General features: G+C 50.5%; 1 protein-coding gene and 1 pseudogene across 1 annotated transcript; both read right to left on the bottom strand.

Moving 5' to 3' along the window:
* Positions 1-7,880: 7,880 nt before the first annotated feature.
* LOC125545558 lies at positions 7,881-8,588 on the bottom strand. Its single transcript, XM_048709557.1, has one exon. The coding sequence runs from the start codon at positions 8,433-8,435 to the stop codon at positions 8,148-8,150; it is 288 nt and encodes a 95-aa protein (XP_048565514.1). The 5' UTR covers positions 8,436-8,588; the 3' UTR covers positions 7,881-8,147.
* Positions 8,589-12,938: 4,350 nt separating this feature from the next.
* Positions 12,939-15,065, bottom strand: LOC125547075 (annotated as a pseudogene).
* Between the last annotated feature and the right edge of the window lie 604 nt (positions 15,066-15,669).

Here is a 15,669-nt window from a genome sequence, read left to right as displayed (position 1 = left end):
GCGGCAATGGAGCTCCCCTAGTTTTTTTAGGAAACCTCGCAAGACATTTTATTAAACCGTCACACCATTTACATGGACGAAAGGAATCTCATCCGGCTGGCCTAACCAAACATGGCGCCCAGCCGACAATGAAAGTGCGTGTCTTGCTAGGTTGTGAGCATCTACATTAGATCTCCTAGATTCATATGCTATATTACATGAGGTAAAAGCTGTAGACTGTTGCTTGATTTCTTGGATGATTGCGCCATAAGATGATCCGCTCCCCACGTTTACTTCTTGCACAACTCCCTTGCAATCCGAAGCCCCCTGAACTTGATTCAGATTCAAGTCCATGCAAAGGGCTAGCCCTTCTCTGATTGCTAAAGCCTCCAAAGTAGCTGGATCTCCTATTCTGAGCACAAGAGCAGAAGCACCCAAGAAGATTCCTGTATGGTCCCTGCATACAACTCCAACAGCACCATAGCGGCCTCCACGCCCCACTGCTGCATCTACATTGAGCTTGGCATAGTTTGCTGGCGGTGCTATCCATCTCGCTGGCTGAAGTGTAGACGGAGGCCTCCCTGTAGGTTCCTAGCTGTGTGCGGGTTTTGCCATCATTTCTATCTCAGAGAGGAACGAGTTAATAAAACTGTGAATGGCATAAGGGCTCTTGTGGATATCCTCATAGATTGCTTTCCTGCGAGCACCCCATATCGCCCATAGCGACACAACAAATCTTACAAACTCATCTGTCGCAAGAGCTTTTTTCATTGCAAAAATCCACTTCTTTGGGCATTCTTCCGTATTGGCACTCAATTGGTCCAAAATTGCTTCCGAAGATAGTGCCCATGTGCTCCTGGATACTGCGCACCCCAAGCGTGCGTGCTTCCATGTGTCGTGGGCTCCGCATAAGTGGCATGTTGCCATGGTCGACATGTTTCGGTGGTTCAGCAGCTCACCCACTGGTATTGAATCCCTAGCCAATCGCCAAATAAATATTCTGATCTTCGGCGGCACCTGCAGCTTCCATATGGACTTCCATTCATCGTTGTCAAGTGTTGTGTCAGATGCTTCTTGGCGCCCCTCAAGCCAACTTTCACGGTTGTACTTGGTTCGAACCAACATGCGATATGCCGAGCTGATACTGAAGTTTCCACGTGGTTCCTCACTCCAAGCCCAGAAATCATCGATTCGCCTTGTGCATAAAGGTATCTTCAGGATTGCCTCCGCATCCAGAGGTATAAACACAGTCCGGATCAGATCCTCATTCCACAAAGCGGTGGCTGTGTTGATCAGTTCGGAAACCATCTGGGGTGGGTTTTGGATCAAACTGTGTATCGGTCTCTGGAAGCTATCTCTAGGTAACCAGTTGTGCTCCCATATATGGGTAAGTTCACCATGCCCAACTCTCCGAATAATACCTTGAGCCATCACATCTCTGCCATCTAGCATAGCCCTCCAAATTTGAGAAGGATTAGAACCCAGCTCGGCTTGTAGCAATGTGCATGATGGGTAATATATTTCCTTCAGTATCCTCGCACTCAAGGAGCCCGGCTCTTGTAGTAGCCTCCATGCTTGCCTGGCAAGGAGTGCAAGATTAAAAAGTTCTAGGTCTCGGAAACCTAGGCCCCCCATATATTTTGGTTGAGTCATAACATCCCATGCTACCCATGCTGGCTTGCGCTTCCCCCTCTTACTCCCCCACCAAAACTGTCTGATAATCGATGAAACACTTTCACATAGGCCTCTGGGAAGTCTAAAGCAAAACATAGAGTAAACAGGTATTGCCTGAGCCACACTCTTGATAAGAACCTCTTTCCCCGCTGCAGACAAAAGTTTTTCCATCCAACCTTTCACTTTCTCCCATACTCTATCTTGCAAGTATTTGAATGTGCCATTTTTTGAGTGTCCCACGTCCGTTGGCATGCCCAAATACTTATCACTGAGGGATTCATTCTGTACCTGGAGCAGGTCTTTTACCTCTATTTTTATAGTTCCATCACATCCTTTACTGAAAAAGATGGTTGATTTTGCTGTATTCACTCGCTGACCCGATGCATTGCAATAAGTCTCCAACAGGTTTGAAACTCGCTCAACACCCTCTACACTGGCCTTGAAAAGAAACAGGTTGTCATCTGCAAACAAAAGATGGTTAACGGCCGGGGCCGTTGGTGCCACCTTAATACCTGCCAACGATGATGACTGAGAACTGGATTTCAGGAGGCACGATAGGCCCTCTGCTGCAATCAAGAAAAGGTAAGGGGAAAGGGGATCTCCCTGACCTGGAAGGGTCAAAAGATTCAAGCTTTTCTCCATTAAAAAGCACTGAAAAAGAGACAGACGAAACCATGGCCATGATTGTATTTACCCATGACTCAGCAAACCCAAGTTTCTCCATAATTCCCTTCAGGTAAGGCCATTCAAGTCTGTCGTATGCCTTCATCATGTCTAGCTTTAGAGCGCAGTAACTATTGTTCCTCGATCTGTTGCGCTTCATAAAGTGGAAGCATTCATAAGCACATATAATGTTGTCCATTATTAATCTCCCTGGCACAAAAGCAGACTGTTCCTCCAATATTATATCTAGCAACACCTGTTTTAATCTGTTTGCAACCACCTTTGACGCGATCTTATATAAAACATTGCACAGACTAATCGGTCTAAACTGAGACATGTGAGTTGGATTGGTTACCTTTGGTATTAAGACAAGGATCGTATCATTAATGCATTTTGGGCTCTCTTCACCTCGAACAATTCTGAGCACGATGTTTGTGACATCCTCCCCACACACGTCCTAGTGTTTTTGATAAAACTGGGCTGGAAATCCATCGGGACCCGGCGCCTTCATGGGATACATCTGAAAAAGGGCTGTTTTCACCTCCTCCCGTGTATATGGTGCACATAGATCCCTATTCATTTCCTCTGTAACTCTGATCGGTACATGCTGGAGCACTTCTGCTATGCCCTGTACTCCCTCCGACGCATAAAGTTGTTGGTAGAAACTGCTTGCCATGGCCTTCAACTCATTTTTGTCCTCTACCATTATGCCCAATGTGTTTTGCAATGCCCGTATCATATTTTTATTCCTCCTCATACTCGCTCGGAGGTGGAAGAATTTCGTGTTTTTGTCACCTGATGACAGCCACTCGATTCTCGACCGTTGCCTCCACATTATCTCTTCCCGGTGGTATAGCTCCACCAGTCTTTCGTTGATCTTCAGTTCCACATGGCTCGGTACTACTCTCAGTGGGTCGCCTTTCAGCTCATCCAGCTTCTTCTTTAGCTCCTTTATTTCCCGTCGCACGCTCCCGAACGACTGTCTATTCCATTTGATTAAACCCCTGGAGACTCCCGCCAGTTTTTCATGCAGGTGTTGTAACGTAACACACGGTCCTGTCGCTGCCCATTCAGTTTCTACTGTCCCCCTGAACTCTTCATGCTTCTCCCACATTGCCTCGTACCGGAAGGAACGGCTTGGTACCGTGTCTAGTGCACGCCCGAAGTCCAGTAAGATGGGCCCATGATCCGAGGTTGTAGCAGCGAGATGATCCAGTGTCGCCATTGGGTAGCGTGCCATCCAATCAGTGTTAACCAGGGCGCGGTCTAGTCTACACCTCGTGTAAGTGCCGCCTGCCACTCTTTTTTTGAACGTCCAAAAACGGCCCTTGAAGCCGATATCTAGCAACATGCACACATCTGTGGCTTCTCGAAATGCTTGCATCTGGGCATTGCTACGTCTCCCAATTCCCTCGTGTTCGTTTTGACGTAACACTTCATTAAAATCCCCCATGCACACCCACGGGAGATTACTCAAAGTGCTAATGTTCTTTAGAACACTCCATGTTTGGTGCCTCAAGTGAGTTTGTGCCTCTCCATACACAACTGTCAATCTCCACTTTTCATGTCCCTGTTCCTCTACAGACACATCAAGATGATAGCAAGAGTAACCCAAAATCTCCACATTTATTTCATTATTCCAGAAAATACCAAGTCCACCACTTCTACCTTGGCTATTCACCGCATAAGATCTATCATATCCCAAAGTACCAGATAAAGCTTCTACCCTAGATCCTTCTATTTGCGTTTCAACAATACACAAAAGGGTAGGGGCAAATTTCCTCGCGAAATCGCGAAGTTCTTGGACTGTCACAGGGTTGCCCACACCGCGACAGTTCCAACATAAAGAACTCATTTGGCTGGGCGGCGCTCCTCGAAGGAGTCCGCCAAATTCTTTACAACCGTGCTTGGGATATCCTTTGCTTCATCTTCTAGCCTTATCCTCTTCGGCTCCCTATGCAGTGGTGGGCTGACCATATTATTTCCCACAGCCACAATGGCCAAGTCAGTAGCACTCGGGTGCGCATTGGACTGCACACCATCTTCCACCCGGTTCAGTCCAGGAGACGATCTCTCAGTACGCTTTTTGCTTGCCTCATCAGTTGCCATATCATCTGTGACATCCAGCTCCTCCCCCCAGTTTCCTGCTCCAAGATCCTCCTTTTCAGCATCCCGACTTCCTCCAGCTCTGCCTCCTCTTCTACCTCTGCGGCGTCCCCGGTTGCCTCTAGGGCCACGCCCCGGCCGCATGGTCCAGCTAGCCCTTAGGTCCTTGAAAACCAGAGACGATGGGGGATGGACTCCATCACCGTGTTCCTTGAAAACATGTCCCAGATGCCCACAAACTGCACACCAATCCGGCAATGCTCATATTTCACCCGATAAATTTGCCTCTTCTGATTCCTGACTAGTGAAACTGTATTTTTTAGAGGTTTGTGAACATTGACTCTGACCCACACACGATAGAAATTTCCAGTGAAGTCAAAAGAAGGCGCCTCCGAGAATAGAACTTCCCCTACTTTTGCAGCCAAGGACGGGACCAGATGTGCAAACAGAGTTGGAACGTCATGGATCTGAATCCATATATCTATCGTGTCAAGCTTCACCTTAGAAGGCTGCGTCACCCCATCATAGGGGGATATGATGACTGCATGACCTCTAAAATTCCAAGGTCCCTCCTGCGTAACTCTTTCCCAATCGGCAAGGCAGTGGAATTACATCGTGTACAGGTTTGCTTCCAGGGCCTTGAAGTTCACAGTATGCGCTAGATCCCAAGCTGATCTCATATTCCTGAAAAACCACCCCTGACTGTAGGGTTTGTCGATGTGAAAATGTGCCACTGCCGTCCATCTAGCAGCATGTTGGGGGACAACCTCTTCATCCACCACTACATCATCCATATCTTCCTCCTGAAGACCCAGCTCCGCCATGAGTTGCTCTATCTCTGTTGCAGAAGTGGAGCCGCCGGCAGACGCCGACCCCCCAGAACCTTCCGCAACCATATCAAAAATCCTTACCCGATCTGAATCACCGGGTATTATTTAAGCCGAAAAACCCTAGCCCCCTGCCTGGGCGATGGGGGAGCAAACACAGCCCCGGTGGCAATGAAGATCGCTTGAGAGGCCAAGTCGATCCCCTGCCCAGACCGCGAGGAGGGAAGAAAGAGGAAAAGTTGTCTCAACGACGGCTGGAGGCGCCGCCGAGAGGAGAAACCCTAACTCCGTAGGAGGAGAAGGAAAAGCCCTAACCCGTTCAGAGCTCCCGTAGTTAAAGGACAATCGTCGTCAACTGGCAACACCCTCCCTTCACCTTGGGCTTGGCCCATCTATTGTGTTTTCCTCTTTCACTAGTATAAATTTGAATTTGGCCAGTTTTTCTGCATGATTTTTTTCTTTTGGTTTTTTCCCAGCAGGAGTTTTGCTTGGTTTGCTCATTTATATTTTTAGGTTTTTTCATCACATTTTCCCCTTTTTTCAAATGTGTGAACATTTTCCCAATTTCGTAAACTTTTTCCCAGTTTTGTGATTTTTTTTTCAAATTTATGAACTTCTTTCAATCTTGTGAACTTTTTAAAAATTTAAGGACTTTTTTCCAAACCTGTGAACTAGTTTTTCAAACACACAAACTGTTTTTCTAATCCACAGACTTTTTCAAATTACAAACTTCTTTTATTTTTTGTGAACTTTTTCAAGTTCATGAACTGAAGTACGAACCTTTTATCAAAATCGTTGAACTTTTTTTCAAAGTCCCTGAAATGGCGATGATTCCCCATTACAAAGTCTCGTGGAAATCGAAGATCGCTGAAACACGTTGATGTGTTGTGAGAACTAGACATTCCAAAGAAAGCCAAATCCACAAAGGAATGCGATGTCACTACTTCTAGTATGATGGTTGTCTCTTTAGTGTGCCCTTGATACATCCCGCGCAAACCTTTTGGGGAGTTCTTCGATTGCTAATGCATCAATCAATTGAACCGAGCATACTAAAAACATTTTACCTCTCCAATAGCAAACAACCTTTCTGTATCCTGCACATTTGATTCTCTCAGATACTCTGGTCCAAACAAGTCCACCATAGCGCGGGAAAACTTCACAATGGTCTTTAGGCATGTGCTCTCCCTCATTCGGACCATCTCACCAATGACATCGATGGCGGTATCAAGTGTAAGCATTCTCATAGCAGTCATACATTTCTACTTAGCAGAGAATGTGAGATGTCCACAACAATCCATGGTGAGCTTTGAAGCAGGGATCGTGTGCCTCCAGTCCCTCCACCACCGGATTGGCGCATACGGAGGGGAGGAGTGTTTTAGCGGTGTTGCGGGCTCAGTATGGCGGCAGAACAAGGGTGGCAACGGAGATAGGGCGGGTCGACTAAGACAAGAGAGAAGTGAGGAGAGGAACAAGGTCGAATCGGCAAGATCGAAGAAATTTTGTGCAATTTGTGGTGGGTTCGGCCTGTCTGGTCCGACATGACAGACGCGTCCGGACGTGCCCGAGCCTCCCCTTATCCGTCCAGATTTGAGCTCGATATGAGGGGTGTCGGTTGGTTTGTTCTGCCTACATAATAGCTATGTAGAAGATCATCCACGACTGCCCTTGCCCTTCCTGGCGCCCTTGCCGTCCTTCTCGCGGAAGTAGCGGTAAAAAAGGCAGTATGGATCGAGTCGGATCTGCTCATCGCCGGAGCTGCCCGACCCGTTGTTGTCCTTCTTCTCCTCCTTGGGAGCAGTCAGGCCATGGCACAGACCGCCCAATTCTTCTCTCGGGCGAGGATGCATGTGTTCCTCCACTGCCGCTTCTTTACAATGCGGGTGCGGATGGCTTCCTCCACTGCGGTAGCGCGCGTCGTCGCATCAGTTGCCGTCATGTCTGCAGCGAGGCGGGCCTCGGTCAGCCTCATCCTCTTCCCACAAGGGGCACACCGGTCCCGGTAGCAGTCATACTCCAACGAACCAGTGACGGGGGAAGATTGGAAGTTTCCTGGGAGGACCGTGAATGATCCGGCCTTGGAGAATCCGAGCGCCCGATGCATCGACGCAATGGACTCACGTCGGACAGATCTCGTCATCGGTGGGGCACAATCCTCCCAGGAGCAGCGGAGTGCAATGCGGACGGTCATTGCCCCCTCCAACCCACACTGGACAACACCCCAGTTGACGGATCCAGATTAGTCGAAGTCAGATCTGTTGCCCACCATGTCAGAGATCGCTGGACGGGAGTTTGGGTCATGATGCACTCCATCAAGGACTGGTGGCTCAACATGTCGGCCTCCAGCATGCCCAACCGGAAGGCGATGACCTCTCTTACTATGCTGACCTGCTGGACCATCTGGGGCGAGAGAAATACACGGGTGTCTCGTCACAAGTCCACGCTTCCGTCTGTATTGCTTTCAAACATCCAAAGCGACGTCAATCTTTGGGTAATTGCGAGTGCAAAGCACTTGGGTCAGATCATGTCGGGAGAGTAGTGACCTTGTAATATTTTCTTTCGCTTTTCTTGTAAAAGCAACTCCAAACTCCTTAATTAATGGATGAGGCAAAGCTTTTGCCTCCGTTTTGAAAATGAAATAAAAATCCCATGTATATACATTTTGGTTGGAGTACACACAACACGCGCGCACTAGACGAGCTCCCTTCTACTCTTGAGATCACCCTCAACCTTATACCAAGCTTACAGGCACGACTAATCAAGCAGCTAAAGCACAAGCAAAGCCAAGCACTTCGTAACCGCGTAGGCTTGCACGTATCATTCGTATGTACTGTACTTACTACACACACCAACGCACGCTCGGTCGGATCGACGGACGTCGTCGCGGCGAGGTTGATTTGATTACATGCCGCCGATGCAGGACAAGATCCTGGCGCTCCTGCCCCTGCGCATGGCCCCGCTGGCCGGCCACTCCGGCGCCGCGGAGCCCACCTCGCCGGCCAGCTCCTCCAGCGACCGGTGCCGCCGGTGCCCCGCCTCCCTCCCCGCGCCGTCCGCCGCCGCGGCCCACTGCTGCTTCTGCTGCTCCCAGTCGTCGTCCTCGTCCGCCACGGCGGCGCCGCACCTGGAGTAGCTCCGGGTGCGCCGCTCCTTGATGGCCTTGTAGACGAACGGGATGAGCCCCTCCATTATCGATCGGTCGGTGGTTGGCTGGCTTTGGAATCTATCGAGCTTGGGACAGGGAGAGAGGCCTAGTCTTATAGGGGGTGCAGCTCGGCCTGCGCCCGTGCTCCGGGCGACGGCTTCTTGTAGGTTTCAGCGGTCATGCTCGTCGACAGATTAATAAAGAAAAGCCATTTGACTCGGGATTTTACCTCGCGTGTGGTGGCGTGGTGGTGTTGCAATTGGGCTTTGGTTATGGTTGCTTGTGCCCGGCTGCCAGAAAACCTCCGATGTTGACGGCTTTGTCTGGCTTCTACCTGATCGTGCTAATCAATCGGTGACCGGCCATTAGCCAACTGCGGTTGTCTGGCCAGCCGACGGTTTTGGTCGGACGGCTGTTTTGCCTTCTTGGTTTCGTGGTTAGGCAGTCCGTTCGTTGCTCATGTCAAGGCACTTGCTGGTATATGCCGGACCATATTTAGGCAATAGGTTCGTGATCTTGTTCGGAAAAGCAAACTACTTTCCGTTGGACCGTTGCGATGGGTCAAAAAATAAGAGCATGGGACAACTGCAAAGATCAAAAAAAAATTAACACAGTACAGGCGCAAGCGCTCACACATACCCGCATATATTCATCTTTATGAACGCATACACATACATCCATACCCCTACGAGCACCTTCAAGAAACTGAGCCGGCATATCATCTTAATCATCGTAGACGTTTCGTTGTCGACGGGAATGTCTCCTTCCACTGAAAGCGCATTGCCGAAAATCCTGAAATAAATTAATAAATAATACAAGCATCAGGACTTGAACCTTTTGTTGTGTCGTCTTGATTACTTGTTGAGACGGTTTTGATGCGTGGCGAGACGAGATAACGTCTGAAAGTCAGCTCGACGTTGCCCATATAGGTTTATTTGAGGTAGGCGTGTACTACTCCGGATTGGCGCTAGACATGAAAACTCCGTCTCTCTCTATATCTTTGGACAAGTTTGACCTGTATCTCTCAGCAAAAACATGAGGCCAATGAGCATTTATTTGATCTCCAATAAAATTCCGAATCCATACAAAAATGGTAGAACCAGGAGGTGGAAAAAGGAAGACTAATAATTTAGAAAAACACGCAATTGCTGATACCTGGCATCAATGGAAATCAATTTGTTAACTAATCGTTGTATACATCACATGTTCAAAAAACAAAATCGTTGTACAGCACAGCATGGATAGCAGCAGAAGACACTTCTTAATTGGCAACACGGACAACTAACACAGGCATGGTTCCGTTTAAGAATTGCACTCGCTCATTGAAGCTGCAGCTAGTAGCAATCACGCGAAAACCGAATCAAGTACAATCGACTTGATATTACGATGATACGGTCCCGCGAATTGAATTGAAGAAAACGAGCTCTGAAGCCTCCGACCATGTCGCTGGATAAGATTGAAACACTTGATCAGGTTTAATAATGGGTCAATTGGCTATCAGCCTGTGACGTGCTGCCGAGATGGAGCCCAAGGGAGGCTTGATTCGCCACGGCAAGCCTCTGCGGCAGACACGGCGACTCCACCATGCATGACGGTTTATCTGACAGTAACACGCGGGTCTTAGAAATAGTCTGAAACTCAGAAATTCCACGAGTTATACATGTCCAGGTTGGGTTGGTTTTACCTGAAACATGAGCTCTCTGTTGAAGTTTTCACCAAGGTGCCGTCAAATTTTCTCGACCCCAGAAGAGGTAAAAGAGAAACTCTCATTCTGCAGCGTGTAAGACCCTTTCTTCAGGTAATATTTGGTTTGCTCCATGGCTCTACTTTTACCACCAATTAGCCGGATCTGAGGCACAAGAATAGCACTCAAAACTGCAGTTTGGCCACATGCCCACATGCCTTTTGTTTTCTTGACCCAGTGCTCCCCACATTATCCTCAAGAGTTCTGTTTATGTGGATGCAGACACGGATACCGGATGATCCTATCCCTTCATGCAGAAGCATGTTCTCATGGGTGGCTTCGCTCTCAACCTGTCGCCGTTTCGTCATAGACAACCTGACCTGACAGGATACCTAACCCGTTGTTACCGAGAAAAACTAGTAGAGCGGCGTGCTTCCGTCGTCCTCAAATGATGAACTTTGTCCTGGGATCATGAGGACTTTTTCTTGACGAAGAGGTCAAGGCGCAAGGCCGCTCTCTCTCCGTGTGGTGTCTATCAGGAAACAGTTACAGTGATGCTAGCAAAGCGAGTTATCCTCTATGATAATCTTCACTTTTCCCAAGTGCAGTTTGCATCACTTTCCCTTGATCAACACACTTTAGTTTTCGACTGATCGGTGCAACTTGCAAAGTACCCCTCTGTAAACAAATATAAGACTTTTTGGATCACTGCTAGAGGCGGCATCATCGGATCAACCTTCCCCGGCTGTAGGCTTCGGTGGCCTTCACTGAGTAGTCTGAAGACAGGGCTGGCAGCGAGGCTTCTACCAACCAAGGTCGACCGGATAATAGGTCGAGAAGTAACCTCGTTATTATCTCGGCGACGAAGCTGCCCCTCACAGAAACAAAAATCTCGGCCATGAAGCTGCCTGGTAGATGGCCGCCCGTAACAGAACGCACGGGAATTCAATGGCAGCCCGCCGTTGCCATCCAGCAGGCGTCCGCGCTTGGTCCAACTGACCTAGATTTTCGGCTCACGCCTCTATCCGTAGCCGGTAGCCGAAGGAATACGCATACTTTTCTCATGGTTCAGTGGCCTCCTCCCGTATTTTACAAAACATTTTGGAATTTGGATGCTCTCGGTCACGATCGAGCTGGCATGCCGCCGCGCGATAGACCGGCCACCTAACACGAGCAGCTAGCAGCTAGCAGCTAGCAGCTCATGAGACGACTAAGCCCAACCTTGCGCCTGCATCGGCAGTTCAGCGTGTTTGTGCGGCCCAATTTTTATTGGTATCTTGACGACGAGGGACCAGCCGTCGTAGAAAGGCGCTACTGTACTGGGAACTTTGGAAGAGAATTTGCGTGCGTGGTCTGGTCTCCACTATCGAGAAGACGATCGATATTGACCGGCGGGGGGAGGAATCCGCGGTTGCCGCCGTTGTTTCGCCGCCGGCTGGTTTAGACTTAGACCAACCCAACGCGTCGACCCAAATGGACAGTAATTTTATCCGTTTGAATCAGCCCGGCGCACACCCATATCCGTTTTTGTGTTTGGGTCGACGCATGCGCCCAATGTTGGCCCCATCCATTGTTACGGCGTGCGAAAAAATAGAACACAAAACTTTCAAAAATGAAAAAATATTAATTAAACATTAATGCCGGTCATAATGGCCGACGAGAGTTAACGCGTCCACATTTACATTAACCAGAACATTAATTAAACGTAAACAACCACGAGGCGTGCTATCCTAGGCGTCCTCCTTGTCAATGTCGGGGTCGGTGAGGTCGATCAGCGTCGGCGCCGGCCCGGCCCAGGGAAACGTCGTGTTCCAGACTCTGGCGATGTCGTCCGTCGGGGTGCTGTGCTGCCGCCGGCTGGGCACGACGCGCCTCCTCCTCGGCATCGCGCTCCAGCTGCTCGAGGTACTTACCCTCGCGGCGCTCCTTGGCCAGCCTTCGCTGGCGCCATTGCTCGAGGTAGGCCGCCTCCTGCACCTTCGTCGCCCCCATCCAGATCGCCGGCGCGCTGACCCACTCACGCACCACTCCGATCCAGGAGTAGCGCTCGATAGGGGTCGACTCCGGCTCGGCCTTGGCTGAAGAGCGGGACCAGCGGCGACACTACGCAGTCGTCGGCTGCGGATAGCGCCATGGCCTCCGCCATGCGCGCCTCGTACGACTCCTCCTCCTCCTCGCTCTTCCAGAGGATAGCCGCCAAGGCCGCCTGGTCCTCATGGCGAACAACGAGGGGCGTCGACGGGGAGCCATGTGAGACGTCGCGGATGCTGCGTTGCTTGGCCTCCTCGTGCTTGAAGGCGAAGCAACGCGCCCAATAGGGCGAGTCGACGTCGTAGGCAGAGTCGCGGCTCGGCTCAGCAGCGCACGCTGGTGCCGCACCTCCTCCGTGTGTGCCCTCGCCGACCGCGGCGCCGCCGGCACTGGGATCCTCTCCGGATCCAAGTGTGAGTCGTGTGGCAGGGTGACGTCAGGGTAGGGGAGAAGGACGCAGTTCTCCCAGTGCCGCTTCGCCTAATGCACTGGGACTCTCACGTGCTGCCTTGATCGGCGGGAAGACGTCGGCGGAGGCGGGGGAGGGGGGAGAGAGGTGGTGGGATCATTGCCCTTGTCTTTGCCGGAGAAGAAATCCATCCTTGCGGTGGCTAGGGTTGCCGCCGACGGGGAAGCAGAGGGTGGCGAGATGAGGACGAGGCCTTTTGGAGCGGATGAGGACCCCCCCCTCCCCGGCACGCCCGGATTAGAAAAACCGACCGTCGTCACTGACGCGTGGGTCTGAGATAGGCAATCGTCATAAATTAAGCTGGCCGTGGTAGTTGGATGACCATCCAGTGAGGACGTGAAGCGGACGCATTTTGCGAATGGGTAGACGCGTTGGGCCTTTATTTTTGTCGGTGCCAATTCGAACGGAAGTCGAAGTACCTGCTTTGGAGTTGCTCTTTAGTATTGCGGGCTGCGACCTGCGAGTTCTCGGTAAGAAGTCAGGCTGCAAGTGGGAGTGGGACTAAGTTTTTTTTTTTTGAGGGAGGGGAGTGGGACTAAGTGGGATTAGCCATCCCATTCCCACTTAAACTGTTCTAATGGGCTCCTATTGGACAAGAAGAAAATTGGGTGGGCTAGCCCTATTAGCCCATTGGAGTCCCACTTAATCCCGTCGCCAATGGTAGTGATGAGCAACAAATTCTGCTCTTCTAAAAAGAAAGCAAGAGCTTCTCGAGGCCAATGGCAGCCGCGATCTCCACCGCAGCAGTTTCGGCGTTGATCTTGTAGGCCTACCCAGTCTCGTCGGCGGCCACGGTTGGCTTGACTGGGATGTGGCCGGACGCGATGATCGGGTGGAGCACAGAGAGGTGTATGCGCGTCACCTCGCCGACGAACCCGCGGACTGCGGCGTAAGGGGAGGGGCGCGCGTCCTTGCCACAAAGGCCGACGGCGGTGACGCCGGCGAGGCTGATGAGGGAGACGAGCTGCTTTGTTGATGTTGACCTTGCTGACCAGCACCTTCACAAACGACCTCCATGGTGAGAGTGTCGATGACGCGGAGGCCGTTGCGGAACTGCGGCTCGACGCCGATGTGTTGCAGCCAGGAGTTGATCTCCAGACCGCCAACGTGCACGAGCACATGGCGCAGGCCGACGCAGGAGAGGAGGACAAGGTTGCGGATCATCGACGCCTGCAGCTCCGGCGACTTCATGGCCGCGCCGCCGTACTTCACCACCACCGTCTTGCTCTTGAACCGCTGGATGAAGGCGAGGGCCTCCGGCAGGACGTCCACGTAGTTCAGCACCGCGGCCGCGAGATGGGACGCGGACACGCGCCGCGCTGGCGCAGCGCCAGGGAGGAGGCTGAGACGCAATGTAGCTGTTGTTCTGAATACAATGTCCTGTGTTTTTATTCTTTTAGTGGGATCCCACTTCTACCCGCTTAATCCATGTGGGCAACCCAATACTTCCCACCAATTCATAGTGGGATCAGGTGGACTGAGGTGGGATGCCCACGGGCAGTCCCACCTGCAGCCTGACTGAGAAGGAAATGCGTTGTGCGTTCGCGTCGGCACGTCCGAGTGTCGGGTGTTCGGCTCGACGTGGTAGGCTCTTCTCGGACTCTCACGCTCGCAGCTTTTCTTTTTTTTCTGAGAACTCACGCTCGCAGCTGGTTCCCTTGCAAACAGAGCACCAGCTTGCCAGGGTACTCGGCAGGCAGTGGCCATACCGGAATGGCACGCCTCAAAGTTTCTCACACCAACCCTGAACGAAAGCGGTAAAAAAAGAAGACTGGGCGTATTGCTCTCTTTTTTTTGAGAAACACTTTTTTTAAGACAAACTCGCCCGCTTTATTCATTGTTCATAATATTTACAGAAAGAAAATCCAGGTCTCCTGGTTGGCCCAACCACACATGACGGCTATATCCTAATGACAAAGCATATTTAGCGAGATTGTGAGCCTCGAAATTCGAGCTCCTATACTCATGAACTACTTTACATGAAATAAAAGACTCCACGTGATGTAAGATTTCATGCACGATAGCTCCATATCCAGCTCCCGAGTTTCTCTGGACATCACCAACCACCTTCTTGCAATCCGATGCAATCTGAACCGTTTGAGCATAAAGATCCTCCGCCAAAGCTTGGGCCTCACGTATGGCAATCGCTTTCAAGGTGCTCGCATCCGTAATGAACTTGAGTTTTAGGGCTGAGGCCTCCAAAAAGCTGCCATCATGATCACGGCATACCACCCCCACAGCACCATAGTCCTCTTCCCTGGACACTGCTGCATCCGCATTCAGTTTCACATGTCCTTCAGGCGGAGCCACCCACACAGTTGGTCTGATAATGCGTCGTTGCTTCAAAGCTCCTCCATCTCTCGTTTCAGCCATCTCCAACTCCCTCAGGTAGCGGTTCATAAACGAGCTAGTTGAGAAAGGACTGTCAAATATATCTTCATGTATTGCTCTTCTTCTTGATCGCCAGACCGCCCACAGGGTCACCACCATCCGTGTGAATTCCGTGTGTGACAACGAATCATGCATAGTGAAGATCCAGTTCTTTGCATCAAAGGACAAGTTGTCAAGCATTACCTCCACTATTTCCTCTGAGCAAAGTGACCATACACTTCTAGCCATTACACAATCCATTAACGCATGCTTCCAATCATCTTGCGCCGAATAGAACGCACACACACTTGAAGTTGCCATATTCCGGTGGTGTAAAACACCAGCTATTGGGATCGACTCATGGCATAACCTCCATAAGAACATTTTAAGTTTTGAGGGGACCTTGATGTGCCACAAGGCAGTCCAAGCTGCCTCTTCTATTGCCTCATTTGAGTGTCCTCCCACCGGCTGCAGCAACGCCTCCCCTTGTAATTTCAGTTTCAACAGTAATTTATACACTGACCTTACTGAAAAACTCCTCGTTCATCTTCTCCCCAAGCCCAATAAGCATCAATTTTTGTAGTGCAGAGTGGTATTTTTAGTATTATGTTGGCGTTCACAGGCAGAAAAACAGTAGCACCTTCTCTTCTATCCACCTTGCCTCAGTTGCATCAAGTAGCTCTGTCACATGTAGCGGTTTGTCAACAACCAAGCTTGCCATAGG

The sequence above is a fragment of the Triticum urartu genome, chromosome 3, assembly GCF_003073215.2.
Source record: "Triticum urartu cultivar G1812 chromosome 3, Tu2.1, whole genome shotgun sequence".
In the NCBI taxonomy this organism is placed as follows: domain Eukaryota; kingdom Viridiplantae; phylum Streptophyta; class Magnoliopsida; order Poales; family Poaceae; genus Triticum; species Triticum urartu.
Note: the sequence above shows the minus strand (reverse complement) of the source record. Positions and strands in the feature narration are given on the sequence as shown.

Coding starts and splice junctions, on each gene's coding strand:
- LOC125545558 (XM_048709557.1), bottom strand. CDS start 8,435: ATGGAGGGGCTCATCCCGTTCGTCTACAAGGCCATCAAGGAGCGGCGC.